This window comes from Capra hircus, chromosome 12 (assembly GCF_001704415.2).
Source record: "Capra hircus breed San Clemente chromosome 12, ASM170441v1, whole genome shotgun sequence".
In the NCBI taxonomy this organism is placed as follows: Eukaryota; Metazoa; Chordata; class Mammalia; order Artiodactyla; family Bovidae; genus Capra; species Capra hircus.
The window spans coordinates 57,439,777-57,462,083 of NC_030819.1; the positions used below are offsets into that span (position 1 = coordinate 57,439,777).

The following is a 22,307-nucleotide window of genomic DNA, read 5'->3' on the forward strand; positions in this document are numbered from 1 at the left end:
CCATATTTATGTGTTAGTATCCTATATTGGTGTTTTTCTTTCTGGCTTACTTCACTCTGTATAATTGGCTCCAGTTTCATCCACCTCATTAGAACTGATTCAAATGGTTTCTTTTTAATGGCTAGTAATACTGCATTGTGTATATGTACCACAGCTTTCTTATCCATTCGTCTGCTGATGGACATCTAGGTTGCTTCCATGTCCTGGCTATCATAAACAGTGCTGCGATGAACATTGGGGTACACATATCTCTTTCAATTCTGGTTTCCTTGGTGTGTATGCCCAGCAGTGGGATTGCTGGGTCATAAGGCAGCTCTATTTGTAGTTTTTTAAGGAATCTCCACACTGTTCTCCATAGTGTCTGTACTAGTTTGCATTCCCACCAACAGTGTAAGAGGGTTCCCTTTTCTCCACACCCTCTCCAGTATTTATTGCTTGTAGACTTTTGGATCGCAGCCATTCTGACTGGTGTGAAATGGTACCTCATTGCGGTCTTGATTTGCATTTCTCTGATAATGAGTGATGTTGAGCATCTTTTCATGTGTTTGTTAGCCATCTGTATGTCTTCTTTGGAGAAATGTCTATTTAGTTCTTTGGCCCATTTTTTGATTGGGTCATTTATTGGACTGTGATTTTGAACTGTGGTGTTGGAGAAGACTCTTGAGAGTCCCTTGGACTGCAAGGAGGTACAACCAGTCCATCCTAACGGAGATCAGTCCTGGGTGTTCATTGGAAGGACTGATGCTAAAGCTGAAACTCTAATACGTTGGCCATCTCATGCAAAGAGTTGACTCATTGGGAAAGACTCTGATGCTGGGAGGGATTGGGGGCAGGAGGAGAAGGGGACAACAGAGGATGAGATGGCTGGATGGCATCACTGACTTGATGGACATGAGTTTGAGTGAAGTCCAGGAGTTGGTGATGGACAGGGAGGCCTGGCATGCTGCAGTTCATGGGGTTGCAAAGAGTCGGACACGACTGAGTGACTGAACTGAACTGAATATAGCATGTGCCACTAACCCAATATCCTTAGTTTTCGTCCTGAAAACCTAAGGTCAGGAGGAGTGACTTCCAGATCCATCTCTCTGAGTCAGGTTTTGTTGTTTTGCACCCGAAACAGCAACAAAAAAAATAAATAAATAAAAAATCTCAGTGGCTTACAACCACAAACATGGATGCCTTGCTCACGAGTCTGTGGGTCATGTGTGGCTCTTCTGGGCTCAGCTGGGCTCAGGTTCAAGCCTGCTGCACGTGGCTCTCACTCTGGCTAAGGAGTGGGGAAGCCAAGCCACACCACACAAGACATTTAAAGCCTCTCCTGGAATGCGGCACATGCTACTTCTGGTCACATTTTATTGGTCAAGAGGCAAAAATCAGTGCAGCAGAGAAATACACACTCACTATGAGAGGTTCTGCCAAGTCACATGGCAAAATGTGGAACTGAGTGCATAATCCTTTTGCAGACAGTGGAATAATTGGTAATGCTAATCTGATGTACCATAATATCTCTCATATGCGTCTTTTTGGTCTGGCCATGTATGCGTGGCCAGGAGTCTCTCAGTTTCACTCGGGTACAAGAATCAGGTTTACTTTCTTCTGCCATCAGCCTGACTGTGTACTTAGTTGCTCCGCACCATGACATGACTTCTTAATCTCTCAGTTTGTTCTATTCAAGATGTGCATGGCACAGATTTCATCTAGTGATCTTTGCAGTTCAGACAGATTGCTCCCTTCCCTGAAAAGCCACTGAACTTCTTATCCGAACTTTTCATTCGGAGTTTTACCTAACTTTTCAATATATCTAGTGCTCCCTTTAAAATACAATTTTCCTAAGAATACAGTTTTTAGTTGCCAGTCATTTTCTCTCAGAATTTGAATGCTATTGCATCTATTCTGGCTTCCATCATTGTTGTTGAGAAGTCCATTAGCATTCTAGTTTTCCGTGTGTAGCTCATCTGCTTTTTCTCTCTGCTTTATTTTAAAGCTTTCTCTGTATATTCGATATTACCCAATTTTAATGCCGAATGTCCAGATGTGGATTTATTTTTATCTGCACTGCCTACTAGAGATTGTTCTTCCTATATCTACAAATTTTATATTTTATCATTTCTAGAAAATTCTCAGTCGTCACCTCCCTAAATTTCTCCTTTATTCTCACGACTTGTTCTTTCTGGGACTCTAGCTGCATGTTGAAACTTTTCATGCTTTCCTCTGAAGCTTTTAATTTCTTCAGTTTTGTTCATTCTCTGTTTATCTGCACTAAATTCTGGATAATTTCTTTACCTCTTTATTCCAGTCTACAACTTTTTTTTTCCTCAACTACTACTTTTACCCATACGTTGAGTTCTTAAGTTCCACAAATATGTTGTTTGTTTCTAAAAATTCTGTTTCTTTTGAGTGGTTTCTTATTTCTTACTTACTTTTGTGATTCTGTGTGTTTCTTTCTTTAAACATTTTATCTTCCATAACTGATCATTTCAATATATGAAGCTCTTGGGGTTCTGAATCTATTGCTTTTATTTGTGCTAAGTGTTACCTGAGTGTGCTTGGTTGATCGTTGATAGTGAGCCAGTATTTGGTTGACGTAATCTGGGTAAACCCCGAGGAACTAAACTGAGGATGTTTTCTACAGAGTTCGTGTTTCTATTGCGCGGAGTGCGTGGCTTAGTCCTCTGGGGAGGCTGAGGCTGAGCGCTGAGACCTTGCCATTCCCCCAGTTTAAAAGCTGATCTTTTAGTTGGCATCTGCATTTGTTTGTAGGTTAGTCCTCTGGGGAGGCTGAGGCTGAGCGCTGAGACCTTGCCATTCCCCCAGTTTAAAAGCTGATCTTTTAGTTGGCATCTGCATTTGTTTGTAGGCATATCTTGCCTTTTATATTTGTTTACTGTTCTGCATTGCCATTTCAGCATTTTTGCTTTTGTCTTGTGTTTTTCCTTTAGGCTTGATTCTTCTCATTTATAACACTGCAGAAATGCAATGAAAATTGTTTTCGTGCAAGAGCTTTTATTTTCAAGCAAGAAGGCTTTTCAGAGAGTATCTAATCTACCCTCCTGCTGGGAGTGGTTGTCTCTGTGATATTTTTTTACTCTGGGTTTATAGCTATGCTCCTATTCACTGAGCTTGCCAAGAGCTTGAAATTCCCAGATAAATGGAGCATGACTTAAATTATTTTAAATGTAAAGTATTAGAGTGAGAATACGTAACTGAGACTTCCCTTCTCAAAACGGACCCTATATGAGGACTGGTTTGCTCAACTCACTGACATTCTATGCTAATGAGGTTGAGTGATTCAGTTAGGTTTGTTCTGCCTACAGAGTAACAAGTAGGTCTGTTACCACTGCTGGAAGGTCACTCAAAATATCAATCTTATTGAATGACGAGTTAATGATGTATCTCATGAAGAAGGGCTAACGTAATTATAATCCTAATCCTAATCATAATTATAGCTGAATATCTAAGGTTTTGGAACTTCCCCAGTGGTTCAGTGATGAAGAATCTGCCTGTAGCACAGGAAACGCAGGAGACGAGGGTTCGATCCCTGGGTTGGGAAGATTACCTAAAGGACGGCATGGCAACCCACTCCAGTATTCTTGTCCTGTTTGACTCTTTTGCAACCCCATGGACTGTAGTCAGCCAGGCTCCTCTGTCCATGGGATTTCCCAGGTAAGAATACTGGAGTGGATTGCCATTTCCTTCTCCAGGGGATCTTCTCAACAGGGGTCGAACCCACATCTCCTGAATTGGCAGGTGAATTCTTTACCACTGAGCCACCTGAGAAGTCTAGGTAATTGTCCTGTTAGTGAATTCCCTTGAATTAGCCAGAATTACATTGAATTGTGCTATTTATTAAGTATTATATTTGTATGAGGGGCTTCCCTGGTGGCTTATGAGCTTTTATACTATTATTGCCAAAAATGTGAGTGCTACCCACTGGAGACTTTCATGAAGGAATAAGTTGATTCAGGCAAGGATCAATAAAATACACTTGTGCAAGTTTGACGTTAACATCCCGGGATGAATCAGTTTATACAAGTCTTCCTCTCTGCATGAAGCACTGTCTGGAGCTTCTGTACCAACTGTGTTTCCAAGGAAAGAGTCAATCCGTTCACCCTTATTTAAACCCCTATATTATATCCTTGTGTACATATCAACCATTTGGGTTTCAGTTCAAGATACTGGATGCTCGTACTAGGTAAATCAAAGTTAAAACTTATTAAATGAAATATCTTTCAATACCTGCACTTTCAGCCTTTAGAAACCAATAATGAGCCTAAGACGTTCTTAACTATTATTTATAATTATGGAGTTCTGAATTATTTATGTTAATATAAGAAAGATTGAAAAGCTTAACACAAAAGGATGATGATTCAATGTTTTAACAATTTAAATCTATTTCTAAGGCTTAATATTCAAGAAGAAGTCAAAATTAAGTGCTTTGAAATCTTGACATTTCTTCTTTCTCCAAAAATTGTGTTTTCATGAAATATACATTTAAAACCTCAAATAAACTTGTGATGGACAATTCATGGTATTTAACTGCACTTAAAAATTTATGCTTAAAAAAAAAATTTATGCTTAATGTTTCAGTACCAGACACTAGCACCCCTCATTTTGACAGTAGAACACAAAATATAGGGAAAATTCATCACTCTGAATTTTTTTATGAAAACTAAGGCAAATTTTATGTAAAAAGACCTCAAAATTTGTGAAGAAAAAGGGTGCTTGAAATGTAAGAAAAAAACCTTGAACTATTTCTTTTCATCATTTCCTTTATTCTTGCTGCTCTCTCTTTTGGTTTGAAAAATAAGATGAGAATACAGCTAAATGTATCTGGAAGGAGTCTTGGAGAATTTAGCTCACTTCTTAAAAGAGAAAAGAACTAACGGCATTATGTGATAAATGAAATATTTTCTAGTTGAAATTCCCTTTGAATCTTTATTCTGTCAAAGGCTGGAATGAAAGAAAGAACAATGAAAACCCCATTTCTTGTGATTTGTGATGATGTAGCCAGTCATCACAAGATAGTTTTTCAGTGTTGTTGTGACAGAATTCATAGCAATATATAAGAGTATTATTCCCTTAGAAAATCCTCTGTCCAAATCACAAGTACGAAATGTTTAGTATGTCTACATAGACATTTCTCAGAATTTCTTAGACGACGAAATTCTACTATGTCCTTTTGTAGACTCTTTATCATTAGACTAGGATCAACTGAATTCTATGACCAAAGTCCCTTTCTCTAACACTGACTATGCTGCTTTAAAAGCTGCTTTCAGGATGTAAGAACTGAATTATAATTATTATTTTCTAGTAGATGTGAAACACAGGATTGAAAGCAAGAATAAAAGTGTCCATTTTAAAAAAAAGGAACATAATTATAGAGGAAGTAAATGAAGTTTAAAATATTGTGTGAATGTCTTACAGTTAGTAACTATTAAACACAGGGCCATATATCTTAGTTATTACTATCTTTCTGTATGCCATTTGAAAACATTTAAGAGCATTTGAATGGAAGCACTTATTCTTCATATATTTGCCAGTGAGTAGCTTTTTGTTATTTGTTTATTGAATGAAAAATATGCTTGCAAAGAGTTTTGTCACCTACTCAGTGTAAATCTATTTCCCTCCCTATTGGAGAATTTCTATATATGATTGGATTTAAATTAAGAGCAAATCTGTGTTCACTTTGGCAGCATATATACTAAATTAGGAGCAAATTGTGCTACATGCTTTAATGGGAAACTTTTTTAGAGTGATTTTTTAAAAAATGTTTTTTATAACACCAGAGTTTTATGTATGTCTCTCTGTACATACTATAATGAATTAATGATCAAGAAAACAACTGTAGATTTGAAATAAAATGAAACAAAACAAAAAAAAAAGAATGAAAAAGATAGGCTGCATAGTGACAAAGACCGTCTCCTTTCGTGCCAGTAAAGTTCTAGCTGTGAGCATGCTCAGACACAGGGGAGGCACCGAAGTTAGTATATCAGAACTCCTTCTGAGGTATAAGGAGCATACGTCTAATAACTCAGTTGCTGTGAACCCATTGTTACGTTTCTGGTATTAAGTGTCTCTTCAGCCGCAGATTGATTGCAATGTTCCTTCTACTTCATTTCATCGTTCTGATGGATGTCAAAGGTAAGGCTGCTGCTTTCTCGCTTAATGAGTGCAATTCCAAAAGAACAGACTATTTCTACTTAGTTCTATCATATTTATAATACACTCACTGCAGTGTTTGATGAGCAGACCTCCAGTTTGCATTGTCATTGTCACTAGTTGCTTGTAGTCTCATCCTAGCAGTTTCTAGATGCAAGAGATTTTTCGTGGAAACTTGCCTTTTAAATGTGGTTAAAACTGTAGACAAGGTAGCTTAAAAAAAAAACAATGATGAAGAAATCAATGATAATGGAGAAATTTTTTTAGTATTTGAAAAAATGTACGACACATTAATAAATTAAAATTTTGACTTATGAAATTTCAACCTGTTGAAATCTGTTCATAAATTTTATATAGTTGTTATAGTTCATTGCTATATTTCATTATTAACATAATTAAATATTGCTATATTTAATAATATATTGCTATATTTCATTATTAACATAATTAAACTGGAAACTGCAAAACCAAAGACAAATCTAAAATCAATATTTCTCCCTAAGAGCAAATCTAGATAAAAGAAAATAACTTAAATGAACCAAAGCTACCTATTAGGATAATTCTCCTTTCTGTTTTTAATTTTTAAACATTTCATTTTAGCCAAACTGCTCACTTTCAAGTTGGTGGCATTTTTATTGTATAGCTCAGGAAATAAACAAAATTCAAACTTTACCTGGTTTAAAAAAAAAATATAGACTTGTTTTGCTGTGAGCTTGTACACTTCTAAGTAAATAATCTATTCATCATACCCAAAGCATGTGGGTTTATTATTAGTCTTATTAAGGATGTTTTTAGGTTCATAGGCTTTCTTAGAAACTTTTAATAAACCTCTGAGAATGAAGTTAAAATTCAAAATTATATTTCTTTTCTGAGAAATTTGTTTTAGGTTTAAAATTTTTTTTATTTTATTAAATGAATTCAACTGCATATTTTAAATATTGAAATAAAATGCAGTATTTATGAGCAGTTATTTAAGAATATCTACAGATAAAAGATTTTTAATTATTTAAATTTTAGCTTGAATTTGGAATACTAAAACTTTTTTCAAATTATTTAAAAATATTTTAATACATGTAGCATGAGTTTGTCATATTTTAATTTTTCTTACATGAAAACTTAAGTGTTATCTAAAGAGAAACATATGAACTCATTTTGCATGAAATACAGTTGTAGAAAGCAGTCTACTTCTTGATTGAAGATCTTCTTCATTCAGAAGTTAATGCTCTATGCACATTTGTAATTTCAACTTTTTTGGATCTTTAAGAATAGACAGTTTAAAATAGGTTCTTGTATTCAACACATGTCATAAAGGTTATCTATGCCCTTAAAAATTCTTTAATGTACAGATATGTAACTGTGGCTAACCAATTTTACTAAAATACTTGCTTATCATAATGCATCTAAATTGATTTGCCTTGGAAAAGCAAAATCTTTATCTATTACCAAAGTAATGTTTTTGAGATTTACCACAACGTAATGTTGTTCTTTAAAAAAGAAGGAAAAATTTAAACAGATGATTTTTTTTATTTCTAAGTAAATGCCATATTTAAAATCCATTAGTACCAATCTAATAAATATTTATTAATTATAATTCTCTGGAAATTTATCTTGTCTAATTTTATATTACTTTTAAACCCTTTATATTTAAAATCATTTACTTTCAAAGTTAGATATGTTAATGCTTGGATATCTTACTCCTGCTTGTAAAAATAATTTGGTATATATATCAGCAAAATCTTTTTCTTTTCCATGATAAAATTATAATTGTTAGTTAAAATTACATAGTTAAAGCAATAAAGTTGTTTATAATAAACAAAGGAAAGTCATTTAGAATTATAGAAGTAAAAATTCCTTTTTAAATTTAAATGAATATTTGTGATAGATTCTAAGACCAGATCTAAATAAAAGGAAAAGTTAATAATTGTATGATTTGTCTTTTCTCTTCCGGCCATAATCACCCTTGTGTGCCTAAAGAATGAATGATATGGCTATCTTAAGCTACCAACATTAGTTAAAAAGTCAAGATAACCGATCTTATCATCACTTTCTTCATGTATTTTATCATCAGTTTATTTACTTATATTGTTAACCAGCTTCAAACTCCTTCCCCATAAAAATTTTATGGGCTAATTATGAACAATATTACAAACTAAAAACATGGGCTGGGAAATTGAAAGCATGAAGTACTGAGAAAGCTACTTGATAACTACCAGTTGCTACTTATTCAAATAATTTGTAACCTTGAAAATCGCAGTCATCAAAAGCAGAGCTAGAGCTCTGACGTGAACAGTATTTGACTGCCCCCTAATGGACCAGTTCAAATCTCAGCCCTGTCCTTTCTAAGTCCTGTCAGCTCAGCCCTTGAGAAAAGGGCTGAGACTGTGTCTTAAGAAAAGATTTATGAACTAAATCTTAATTTCACACAATTACATCCATGCTGCCAATAGCTGTGAAAAGCAGTTATACTGTGGGCCAGTCATACTGAGAGGCTGAAGCAGCACTGCTAATGAAAACTCACCTGCTTCAGGGCTGAATGAAGCCCACTGTGAGGGAAGAGGAAAAATAGCAGAAACCCAGAAGGGAAGGTCATTGGAGATACCTCTAAAGGCACTACCTAAAATACATCTCACAACAGATGTTATTCGTTTGTTCATCTTACCGTGAATGGATATGACCCAGTGTAGTTAAAGAGTTTTAAGGATTCTCACTTGAAATGACAGAATTGGCTGTCACCTGAATTTTAAAGACAAAAATTGGGATGTTGCTTTCCAGTAAGCTGATATTGAAAAATGACACATTTCATCCTAAGACACTGTGACTTGAATAAAATTCAGTTAACTAAGGATAGTTTCTGTGTACATAGTTATATGATGACAAATAAGAAATCATAAGAAATAATAGTGGAAAATAAGAAATCAGAAAAAATAGTGGAAAATTTACACAAGATTTACACAAAATTTACATCATAGTGGGAAAAAAAGAGAATTCATAGTGGAATTAGCAGAAGCATTTTTAAATGCTTCATTCACATGCATCCATCCCTCATCCCTATAATTCTAGATGTTCAGTAGCATAGAAAAAAAATGTTTGCAATAAATGTTCTCATCAGTGGCATATCACTCTAATTTTTTTTCCTCCTCAAGGAAGTTCTGTGTGAATAGAATATGTGTTTGATAAGGGGAAGATGTTTTATCTCCCAGTTCCCCAGGCATGAATTTTCTCTTTTTTGAAGGCCTGGACATTTTCATGAAGTTGGAGGGATTTTCCTCCTGCTCATTTCTCCCTATGAGCGATCTCAGAATGGCATCAACATAGTTCATTGGAGTGTTCAGTTCTGAGCTGTAAGTTTATATGAGAATCTCAGGGACTTTGCCTTGTGGGTGATCAAGTTCCGAATCTCATGCCCAGTTTGCAGAGATACCACCGCTGCTTTCCTTCCTGGCTAGTATTAAAATCACAGCCTTGGGTGGTCAGCAGAGGTAACTTATCCCCCACGCATTGTCAGGGGCTGTACCCCAGCAGGTGGCTTCATGCAGGTCCCAGCCTCTGCTGACCAGCTGTGTCCAGCCACTTCCTCAAGCAGCGTGGAAGCCGGATCTAACTGCTCTTGCAGAGCTTAGCTCCTCTCACAGCAGCAGCCTTTTCTCTGGTCACCTCCTGTGGAGATTCTCCCTTCGATAAACTAAATATTTCAGTGAAAAAGCAGAGTTGTCAGTCGGCCCTGTGTCTTCAGAAAAGCGAGTGTGGTGGGGAGCGTAGTTGGGATTTGCTCACAATAGACCACCCTGACCCAAAACTCAGAGAAGAAGGTAGTTTTTAATTCTTCTGGTGTTGCTTTAATCAGCGACTGGACACGGAGGGCATACACAACAGAGATTTGGAATCATGAAGTGCTACACCAGCGGAAGGGATTAGGACAGGAGAGGCAGCAGAGTGGCGTGGATGCTAGATTTAGGGGTGAGCTGACCTGTGATCAAGTTACAGCCCTCATCCTCTGCAGTCTTAGACCTTCTGTGTGCCAGACAACCTCTGAGCCTTGGTTGGACATTCATGCAATTATTAAACTCTCAGAATTATTGTATCATTATCATAAGTCCTGATATACAGATAACCAGTTCTCTCAGCTCGTCTTCCTTCTTCAAGACACAGCTGGCTCTTCCTGTCCTTTATCGTCCCCACGTGTGTTAGAGAAACAGCTTATCCATTTCCACACACACATACTTACCCATGCACACTCCTGGATTCTTACTGAAATTGCTTTGAACCAACCTATATATCAATTTGAGAGAAGAATTAACTCCATTTATTTAGGTCCTTAATATCTATCAATAACTTTACATACTTTGCACAAATGTCTTGCAAATTTTTCTTAGATTTGATGCTATAGTAAACTGTTGATGCTATTGTAAAAGGCATTTTAAAAAATGCTTCATTTTTCAATTGTTTGTAATTGATATAGAGATATTAAATTGACTCTACAAAAACCTTTATAAACTTTATAATGCTAATAATGTATTAGTTTGAATTTGTTAATGTTCACACTGATATCATTTGTGAATAGTGACAATTTTATTTCTTCCAGCATGTATATCATTGATTTGCTCACCTTGCTTTACTACATCTGCTAAGTCCTCCAACGCAGACCACCCCACACACACACACAGTGTTTATTTATTTGGCTATACCAGGTCTTAGTTGTGAGTTGAGGGATTTTTAGCTGTAGTATGAGAACTCTTAGCATGTGGGATTGAGTTCCTGGACCAGGGATTGAACCTGGGTCCCCTACATTGGGAGCTCGGAGTGTTAGCCACTGGACCACCAGGAAAGTCCCCAGTGTAGTATTGGAAAGATGCAGTAATAGTGGATATCACTGCCCTGTTCTCAACCTCGAAGTGAACATCTCCAAAAATTTCCCATTAGGTATATTATATGCTATGGATTTTTATAAATATCCTTAATAAATCAAGTAAGTTGCCTTCTATTTTTAGCTTGCATAGTTAAAGTCAGGATCTGATCATTTCCTCTCTGGAGCCTCTGTTGTAAGCAAAGTTAAAGACAAGTGACACACTGGCAGAAAACATTTGTGAGTTATAGAACAGAGGGGCTAACCTCACCAAAGAATTCTGCTCGCATTGCCAGATTCAGTTTTCTCACACACAGTTCCAAACACTGTGTTCCAGCCCACTGCTGTCAGGAATGAAAGTTTCACCCATCCATGAGCAAAAATAAGTTAGTCTTTTGTAAAGCTTAATGTATTCCTTTCAAGGGACTGTCTTTTCTTCTGTGCATATATTCTCTCAGATTTTTAACAATAAAATGCTGTTTTTCTTATAACTATTCTAATAATCATAATTTAGGTTTTTTTAGTGTTCTTGTTTGATGAACTAAAATATTAGAAACTCTTCACAGGTCCCTCTAAATTCTTTAACTGACTTGATTCTGACCTAATGCATATCGGGGACATTCAGGGTATTGATGAAGGAAAAGGAGCCAACACATTAAGGAGATGGGGTGGGACTAGAGGAGGACCATGAGAGAGTGTGGAGAAGGAAGTGAAGCAGGACAGTGAGACCTCACAAAGCCAAGGAAGAAAGGTTTCAACCTGGTGACTGTGGCTGGCTGGGTCAAATGCGGGCGAGAGCTAAGCAAAATGAAGACCATAAAACATCTATGGGGTTTAGAAATAAAGAGGACATTAGTGATTCCAGTGCGAAAAATTTCAGTGGAGCAGCGCAGCCAAGACTGAATGCTGTGAACCAAGGAAAGCAAGGGTGGTAAGGAACTGGAAACATTGGCTAGTAGGATTTTTCTGAGAAATTTAACTTTGAAGGGAGAAGAGTGTCTCAGCTCCAGTAGGACTGGGAGTTGGTTAGTTGATTGGTTGGTTGCTTGCTTGCTCAGTTAGTTAGTTGGTTGGTTGATTTGTTTGTTTTGAAGGTTAAGAGGTGATTGAGTAAGACTAATGTTAATGGAAAAGCCAGTGGAGAGACAGGGATATTGAAAATAGAGGAGAGAAAGGAGATAATGTCAAGAGAGGCGGAGAGGAGGAGATGAAGTGGAATATAGGACACAGATGGGAGCTTTGTCTGAGGGCAGGAAGGGAGCCCATCAAACTTTGTGCATCATAAAGGGCGCATCATCCAGGGCTTAGCCTTGGACCTTGTGGCTTCTACACAGCTCAGCAGTAGCGGTTGTGTGAATGGTGCCCCAGACTTGTGCGAGGTTCATCCTGCCCGGTCGTACACAGCAGTCTAGGACACAGGTCAATATGTAAGTTGGAGTGACACAATTTGAGAGGGTTACCACCAAGAAGAATAGCCCATGAAAGTCCCTCAAGACAGAGCAGTCAACAAATCAGAGAGGGTTAGGAGAGGTGAAAGGGAAAAGGTATCATCTTTTCTCCTCTCCGCATCTCCCATGCCAAGTTTCCATCAGGTTTCACCCCATCTCCTTCATACTAACCCTTTCCACATTCTTCTTCCATTCACCCATCACAGTGTTCATTCTCTTGCGTTCATTTTACATGGACAGGTTTTAGGAAGAAGTCAGTCTCTTACAGAACAAGATATGGATTTAAATAGTTAAAGACCAGATATGAACCTAAAAGGATGCATCCCTCAAAATGAAGTGAACTGGTCAGTAGAAGAGATCATTTGAAAAGAAGTCCTTCTTGTGCCTTTGTATACCTTAGAACCCATCAAGAGCCATGGTGTTCAGTGTGCCACCCACATAAAAGCACCCAGCCCAGGGGGACATGAGGTGGAGATCTGTCCCTTGTAAGAATAATGTTGGCAATTTAGAATTCTTTTTTTTTTTTTCCAATTTAGATCAACACATATTGAACCAATAGTCTATTCCATATAGTTAGACATTGTTTCCCCAACTTTGTCCAAACTTCAGACAATAACCTGAGGAAGGAGCTGGGGTGATAGTTTCTGCAGAAAATCTGTGAGTAGGATCATGAAAAAACATTCACGAGTTGGAGGTGGTCAGTTTGTCTCAGGAGAAAGGAACAGAAACGGGGGACTTAGAGAAACTCAGTTAAGGCCAGAGTCTTTGAAATGGGAAGAAGGTGGAGTCAGCGTGTGCATAAAACTGGACCCGAATTCTGCACATATTCACTGATGTGTGCATGCCAAGTTTTCCTTCAGTCATGTCCAACTTTGCGACCCCATGGACTGTAGCTCACCAGGGTTCTCTGTCCATGGGATTCTCCAGGCAAGAACACTGGAGTGGGTTGCCATGCTCTCCTCCAGGGGATCTTCCTGACCCAGGGAGTGAACCTGCATATCTTATGTCTCTTACGTCTGCTGTATTGGCAGGCAGGTTCTTTACCACTAGTACCACCTGGGAAGCCCATATTCACTGATAGGGCCTCACAATATTGTCAGGGATGGGAGGACCCAACAGTAGAGTAAAAGGATAAGATCTCCAAGTTTAGAAAACCACCACCAGGAGGCCAGTTTCTCTCCACTCACCTTAACATGGACTTCCCTTGTGGCTCAGCGGGTTAAGAATCTGCCTGCAATGCGGGAAATCTGGGTTCAATCCCTGGGCCTGGAAGATCCTCTGGAGAAGGGGAAGGCTCCACTCCAGTATTCTGGCCTGAGGAATTCCATGGTCTGCATAGTCCTGGGATCACAAAGAGTTGGATATGACTGAGTGACTTTCACCTTAACATAATGGCTTTGTTTTTTTTTTTTTAAGAGAAGACTTTACTAGCTTCCTTCAAACAAATAATAAATCCTGTGCCCTGAAAAGGTGGGGTTTTAGTCGAGCTCAGACTCTTCACAGAGGTCAGGGAGGCCTCCCGCAAGTGATCTCAGCGACGGGGCTGGATTCACCTTTGCTTTGCTGAGTGGCATTGCTGCTCCTCTTGGAGATCCTGCCACCTGAGCTCCAGGTGGGGATGGGCACTATCGTGTCTGCCTTGTTGACAGAGCACGTTGTAGGCGCTCAGCTGACGTTTTCTAGATGTTAAATGAATGCTCCTTCCCGTGATGCAGTAACTGTCTCCTTAGAGTGAACAGCAGAGGCCTCACCTCCATCTGAATTCCACTAGGAACAGAGAAATGGCCTCATGGGCCAAGATCCCCTGGGCTTCCTGTGGGTGCTGTCCTTCGTCCCTGGCGAGGACGTGCAAATAGCCTCAGCCAGAACACCAGGCTGAGAGGATAAGGACTTCCTTCCACAGCACGCAGGACGAGCATTGGCAGAGAATCCAAGAAAGCAGAGAGGGCCTCGCTCATCCCCATCAAGTCAAACTGAGTACCTCAGAGATCATTCTCATCTGTTTTTTCCCCCTTATGGAAGGGTGAGCAAGCAGAAAAGTATGTCCTTAGGCAGCAGTCCAGTTGGCTTCAAAAAGCTATCAAGGAGTCATTTCAGAATCCCTTTGCACAGACATGTCTAGAATATTGACCAGAGAGAGGAGAGGAAGACTGTTACTGAGAGATTCTCCCCTCAGCTGCCCATTTGGCAGGAGCCCCATAGACATTGCTGCAGAAGCTATTGACACAGCTTTTATGTAGGCATCCTCCATCTTTATAATCCCCAAGTTTCAATAAAAACTACCTCCATTTGCACAGATGGCAGGAAGACTAGACAGCAAGATATGCTGTCTACAGACCAGTATTGGCTCTTTTTCGGTACCTGCCAACTATAGCAAGGACTCTTAATCATCTTCTAAATTGTATTATGACAGAATGATAAATGATAAGCACTTGAAGACTAAACAATATTTTGTCATCAGAGTCAAAACATTAGCCTGCAACTTTGGGAATTTTACATTTTAAAGGGGTTCCTCCTTCAATCCTTCTTTTATTCCGAAATGACCCATTAATTCATTTTAAAAAATTAATGAGCACCAACTAAGTACCAGGCACTAGGTTAGATAATAGAGATTCATGATACAGAGGGCAAGGGGGTAGGTAGGGAATAGATTTTATTTCCCTTCCACATACAATTTATACCTTGAGTTGTTATCAGGAAGATTCCATTCTGGGGTGGACAATGGGGATTTTTAGAAACACAGTTGGTAAGGTTCTGTTTGTACAGGGTCAGTCTTTCCCCTCCCCTTCCTTCACCCATACTTGGTAAATGTAGCCTATTTTTTTCCCCAAGGAAAAGGAAACAACCTTGATCCTTCCTGTCTTTGACCCTGGATTGTTTGTCTCACTCGGAATGGGTCTGCATCTGTGAGATGGACAATTAATGGGGCCAACCCTTGGGGAACTCAAGGTCATCTTCATAATAAACCCCATGAGGGAAGACAGTGTTCTGCCTTCAGAATCTCCTACACAGCCTCAGCTGTCTATTTCAAAACTGTCTTTAAAACCAAGTTGTTAATCACCTCTTCTAGATCAATAAAATATTATTAGAAATAATTTATTTCTATAAATTATTTCAATATTATTAGAAAGTTGCAAGGATATTTCTGTTGCCTAATCATTTACAATCCCCTTTCAGCTTTTAAGAGTTTGGGGTTACTTAAAACAGAAACCATGTATGTCACATGACTTTTGACATAATAACATGAAGGAGTAGGAGAAGCTTTATTATAGTCCTGTTATTTCTCTCATAGAAGTTGTATAAAAAGATCATGCAATGCTAAGGCCTGGCAAGTTTCCGTCAAAGTTCTGGTTTTTTCACCTTGCATTGCAATTGCCAGTGAACTGTGGTGTTGGAGAAGACTCTTGAGAGTCCCTTGGACTGCAAGGAGATCCAACCAGTCCATTCTGAAGAAGATTAGTCCTGGGTGTTCTTTGGAAGGAATGATGCTAAAGCTGAAACTACAGTACTTTGGCCACCTCACACGAAGAGTTGACTTATTGGAAAAGACTCTGATGCTGGGAGGGATTGGGGGCAGGAGGAGAAGGGGACGACAGAGGATGAGATGGCTGGATGGCATCACTGACTCGATGGACATGAGTTTGGGTGAACTCTGGGAGTTGGTGATGGACAGGGAGGCCTGGCGTGCTGCAGTTCATGGGGTCTCAAAGAGTCGGACACAACTGAGCAACTGAACTGAACTGAACTGAACATTAATCAAGGGTCTTCCATGGGCCAGGCATTCTCCAGCACTTCATAAGCACTAGCTGGTCTGCTTCCTGGGATATTATAATTAACCCAGTTTTAAATACGAGAAAACTAAAGTTTACAGCTTGCTCAAAGTCACGTAGCTAGGGAGTGGCAGAGAGAGTTGTAATCTGGGTCTGATGGTCTCCAGAGTACTTCATTACTAATGAATATTTTTATTTTTTTATTTTTCATATTTTATTTTATTATTATTTGCTTTACAATATTGTATTTGTTTTGCCATACATCAACATGAATCCACCACGGGTGTACACGTGTTCCCAATCCTGAACCCCCCTCCCACCTCCCTCCCCATACCATCTCTCTGGGTCATCCCAGTGCACCAGCCCTAAGCATCCTGTATCCTGCATCGAACCTAGACTGGCGATTCGTTTCTTATACGATATTACACATGTTTCAATGCCATTCTCCCAAATCATCCCACCCTCTCCCTCTCCTACAGAGTCCAAAAGACTGTTCTATATATCTGTGTCTCTTTTGCTGTCTCGCATACAGGGTTATCATTAGCATCTTTCTAAATTCCATATATGTGTGTTAGTATACTATATTGGTGTTTTTCTTTCTGGCTTACTTCACTCTGTATAATTGGCTCCAGACCTAACTGATATCTATAGGACATTTCACCCCCAAACAATGAATTTCACCTTTTTCTCAAGTGCACATGGAACCTTCTCCAGGATACATCACATCCAGGGCCATAAATCTAGCCTTGGTAAATTCAAAACAATTGAAATCATTCCAAGCATCTTTTCTGAACATTTTAAAATAGTGATTCACGTCCCATTGGTGGCTCATGAGATCAACTTAGTGACTTTTTAAGTGAATGAGATAGAATGGTAATGATCAGAGTTCATCCACCGTAGTAAAAGGTAAGTAATATTTGAAGAAATTTTGTTTTCTTTGTGTGTGTATGTGTGTGTATTTGTATGCCAAATTGTGATGTGATGCAAAATTTATTTCTAACTGTGAGTTACTATCTTAATCTTAAAGCTGCTTCACTAAGAAATATTGACTCTTACTCATTCATGTTCCAGGGCTTCCCGGGTGGCACAGTGGTAAAGAAACCGCCTGCCAAGGTAGGAGACCCAGGTTCAATCCCTGGGTTGGGAAGAACCCCTGGAGGAGAACATGGCAACCCACTCTAGTATTCTTGCCTAGAGATTTCCATGGACAGAGGAACTTGGCAGGCTACAGTTCATGGGGTCCCAAAGTCAGACATGGCTAAAGCGACTAACACTTTCACTTTCATGCATGTTCCAAACACAGGAAGACTAGTTTTTATAAACCTGCCCTCCATGGAAATCTTTGTAGGAAAGCAGTTAAGAGATTTAAAATTTTATGACCTTTCATTGATTTTTTTAACCTATGAAATCCTTTCCGTGTAGGAATAGGCTTTAAAAGCCGACCTCCAGAGCCTCACAGCAGAGAGTTTTCCTAAAATTGTCAGGCTTGACTGGTCTTATGCCCAGTTGCTCACAGTAAACCATTCATCGATCACTACAGAAAAGGCAGAGAAAATCTGTTCTGCTTTTGTAAAAACAAAAACCCAGTTGGGAGAAAAGAATCCAAGGGCCACGCTTCCATCCATGAGGGAAGGCCTCGTGGATGCAGCAGGTTCCATAGGAGAGTGAGCATCACCACATCTCAGTGTCCCCATGAAAGGCCAGATGCTGCTCCTTGATGTGTTTGCAGGATCTTGAGGGTCGTCAGGACTAAAGCTCAAAATATCCAATAATCTACTCATGCTCTCTATCAATATCACTAAAAGCTTGACATGTAGTATAACTCAGACCTAGCTTTAGTGTCTGTATCAAACTCCTGCCCGTTTACAAATGGCGTGATTCGTTAAACAAGGAGGGTCAGCCGGCATCACTGACTTTAGGAGAGTGAACACTCTGGCTGGAGAACACTTCATCACAATGCAGCATGAGCTGGGAGGACTCAGAGCTCACAGGGCATTTTCCCAAGAACCAGAGTAGAAGTGCCCTTCATATGCTCAGCAGCCGTTCATTATTTCTGTTGTTGTTGTTTAGTCGCTAAGTCCTGTTTGACTCTGCAATCCCATGGACTGTAGCCCACCAGGCTCCTTTATCCATGGGATTCCCCAGGCAAGAATAGTGGAGTGGGTTGCCATTTACTTCTCCATGGGATCTTCCTGACCCAGGGATAGAACCCACATTCCCTGCATTGGCAGGCAGATTCTTTAATGCTGGGCCACCTGGAAAGTCCACATTCCTCATCTTCACATGGAGACAATAATACCAACAACACAAATGTGTTAGGATTAAGTGGAACAATTAGGAAACACCCAGTACGCAGTAGATGATGCTCCCCAAAGGTTAGGTTGTCTAGTCCTCTGCTGTATTAAAAGGCACCATAAAGTGTGAAAGTTAAAGTCTCTTAGTTGTGTCTGACTCTTTCCAACACCATGGACTGTAGCCTGTGAGGCTCCTCTGTCCATGGAATTCTCCAGGCAAGAATATTGGAGTGGGTAGCCATTCCCTTCTTCACGGGATCTTCCTGAATCAGGGATCAAACCCTGGTCTTCTGGTTGGTAGGCATATTTTTTACTATCTGAGCAACTAGGGAAGCGAAAAGTACTGGACCCCCAACCCAAGGAAATTCCTAGCCATGATGCCAACCTTCATGGGCATGATTAGGAAAACTTTGCCAACATCCCTTGTTCCCTTCAATTAGTCATAATGAACTGTAGCCCTGCCTGAGAATGCACTCTCCTTAAATCAATTTATTTGAAGTTTCATCTTGCACTTTTTTCCCCTACATTGTACATTTTATACCTTTGACTCATTTGTTTTGCAACTGGAAGTTTGCACCTCTTAATCCCTCTCGCCTATTTCTGTCTAACCTCTATTCTCTCTTTTTTTAAAGAATATGTGACTCCTAAATTTTTATTAGATATTTAACAAAGAACCCCACATATCTTTATTTTCTGGAAAATGTTCTTTGAAACTTGAGAGAATGGCTCTCACATCTATGTTTCTGGAATCTCTCTGGTCATCCTATCTACAGATATAGTAACTTTGCAAATATTAATTATATTTCCTTTCTGCACTTTCTCATTTAATCCAGCAGTTATTCAGCTCTCATTCATTTTCTTTTATGTTGCCTGTGCAAGGAGTAGACTTTTAGATCATCCTTACAGAGGACTTACGCTCCTTGAAATGCAGATTCCTGATTTTCTCTAGCATGATGGTTAACAATGGGCCTCTGGGGTCAGAGAGATGATTCAGATCAATCTGTGTGATTGTGCATTTCACTTCCCTAACCCTGAAACTCTGAAGAGTCTTCTCCAACACCACAGTTCAAAAGCATCAATTCTTCAGCACTCAGCTTTCTTCACAGTCCAGCTCTCACATCCATTCATGACTACTGGAAAAACCATAGCCTTGACTAGACGGACCTTTGTTGGCAAAGTAATATCTCTGCTTTTTAATATGCTGTCTAGGTTGGTCATAGCTTTTCTTCCAAGGAGCAAGTGTCTTTTAATTTCATGGCTGCAATCACCATCTACAGTGATTTTGGAGCCCAGAAAAATTAAGTCAGCCACTGTTTCCACTGTTTCTCCATCTATTTGCCATGAAGTGATGGGACCAGATGCCATGATCTTTGTTTTCTGAATGTGGAGCTTTAAGCCAACTTTTTCGCTCTCCTCTTTCACTTTCATCAAGAGGCTCTTTAGTTCTTCTTCACTTTCTGCCATAAGGGTGGTGTCATCTACATATCTGAGGTTATTGATATTTCTCCCAGCAATCTTGATTTCAGCTTGAGCTTCATCAAGCCCAGCGTTTCTCATGATGTACTCTGCATATAAGTTAAATAAGCAGGGTGACAATATACAGCCTTGATGTACTCCTTTTCCTATTTGGAACCAGTCTGTTCTTCCATGTCCAGTTCTAACTGTTGCTTCCTGACCTGTATGCAGGTTTCTCAGGAGGCAAGTCACGTGGTCTGGGATTCTCATCTCTTTCAGAATTTTCCAGTTTATTGTGATCCACATAGTCAAAGGCTTTGGCATAGTCAATAAAGCAGAAATAGATGTTTTTCTGGAACTCTGTCTCTTTTTCAATGATCCAGCGGATGTTGGCAATTTGATCTCTGGTTCCTCTGCCTTTTCTAAAACCAGCTTGAACATCTGGCAGTTCACAGTTAATATATTGCAGAAACCTGGCTTGGAGAATTTTGAGCATTACTTTCCTAGCATGTGGGATGAGTGCAACTGTGCGGTAGTTTGAGCATTCTTTGGCATTACCTTCCAACCAGTCCATCCTAAAGGAGATTAGTCCTGGGTGTTCATTGAAGGGACTGATGTTGAAGCTGAAACTCCAATACTTTGGCCACCTGATGTGAAGAGCTGATTCATTTGAAAAGACCCTGATGCTGGGAAAAATTGAGGGCAGGAGGAGAAGGGGACGACAGAGGATGAGATGGTTGGATGGTATCACCAACTCAATGGACATGGGTTTGGGTGGACTCCGGGAGTTGGTGATGGACAAGGAGGCCTGGTGTGCTGCGGTTCATGGGGTTGCAAAGAGTCAGACATGACTGAGCGACTGAACTGAACTGAACTGAACCCTGAAACAGGAAGGATATTATCATCCACACATTGATTGAAGGTATCAGTTCAGTTCAGTCTTTCAGTTCAGACCCTCAGTTCAGGGTCTTTTCAAGTGAGTCAGTTCTTTGCATCAGGTGGCCAAAGTATTAGAGTTTCAGCTTCAGCGTCAGTCCTTCCAGTGAATATTCAGGACTGATTTCCTTTAGGATGGACTGGCTGGATCTCCTTACAGTCCAAGGGACTCTCAAGAGTCTTCTCCAACACCACAGTTCAAAAGCATCAATTCTTCGGCACTCAGCTTTCTTCGCAGTCCAACTCTCACATCCATACATGACTACTGGAAAAACCATAGCTTTGACTAGACAGACCTTTGTTGGTAAAGTAATGTCTCTGCTTTTTACTGTGCTGTCTAGGTTGGTCATAGGTTGTAGCTGAGATTATCCACAGTGCAAACTACCCAGTACACAGTAAGCCCATTGAGTGTTACCTGTTATTATGTAGTATTATCTCTCCTTATTCCAACGTGGTCTTGAATTTCTCTCATTCACACTTCATCTTTCCTTCTGCATGTGTATTTTCATTATGTCACCTCAAATCCTTCTTATAAGGGATTAATGAGTAAATAAATCCATCTGTTTGATCCTGTTAGCTCATGGTTTTGCTTTCCTGTTTCCAGGGGTGAACAAGTCTGATTCCATACACAAGTAGGACAATCGCTTTGACTTTGTTTACTGTTGCTTTCCTAAAGCAGATTCATAATAAGCCTTGATTCCATTCTTGGTAGAGTTAATGTTTGGTATGACGGTGATTATTTTAAATGTTATAATTAAGGACATTACTCAGAGAAACTGTAAACTAAGAGTAACGCCAGAAAACTCAACTCATAGAGCTTTGCGAAAATTAAACAGATAATATGAAAAGAGTTTGGCCATATCAGTAATTTCTTCTCATTACCTAAGATTCCTGTCCCCTCTTTCACATAGATTATGCACTGACTGAAGGCAGTACAATCACTCCTTTGTGCCCCAAAGGATATTTTCCCTGTGGGAATCTCTCCCAGTGTTTACCTCGTGCTTTTCACTGTGACGGCGTGGAGGACTGTGGGAACGGAGCTGATGAGGAGAACTGTGGTGAGTCCACTTGCTCAGCTCCATACGGGCATGCCCCCTTGTGAACTCCCCAGAACTGTGCATGGATCGAATGCTAACAGTGATGAACTGGAAGAGGTGATTTGGTATTCCGTAGGGAATCCTATCGTGACACGACTAAACAACTCCTCGCCAATGGATTTGTGATAATTACTTGCATCTTCATATTTAGAGGTGGCTTAAATCAGAAACATAGCATGATAAAAAACAAAACTATTTTAAGTCCTACTCAGATACCCATATTTTAGTTGTAAATGGCTTAAACGATGACTACTTCCTTCTGGCTTGGAAATTGGGTTCAGCTGCAAGAGTATCTATAAAGTGTG

General features: G+C 39.4%; 1 protein-coding gene across 2 annotated transcripts in view; it reads left to right on the plus strand.

The window, feature by feature from the left end:
* Positions 5,978-22,307, plus strand: part of RXFP2 (relaxin/insulin like family peptide receptor 2) — a 60,645-nt gene continuing 44,315 nt past the window's right edge. The window contains exons 1-2 of one of the 2 annotated variants that reach the window (XM_005687534.3): positions 5,978-6,141; positions 21,817-21,963. In XM_005687534.3, coding sequence (XP_005687591.2) covers positions 6,099-6,141; positions 21,817-21,963 — 190 coding nt within the window. In that variant the 5' untranslated portion in view covers positions 5,978-6,098. The remainder of the gene's footprint in view (positions 6,142-21,816; positions 21,964-22,307) is intronic. The other variant, XM_005687533.3, reaches the window with a different exon arrangement.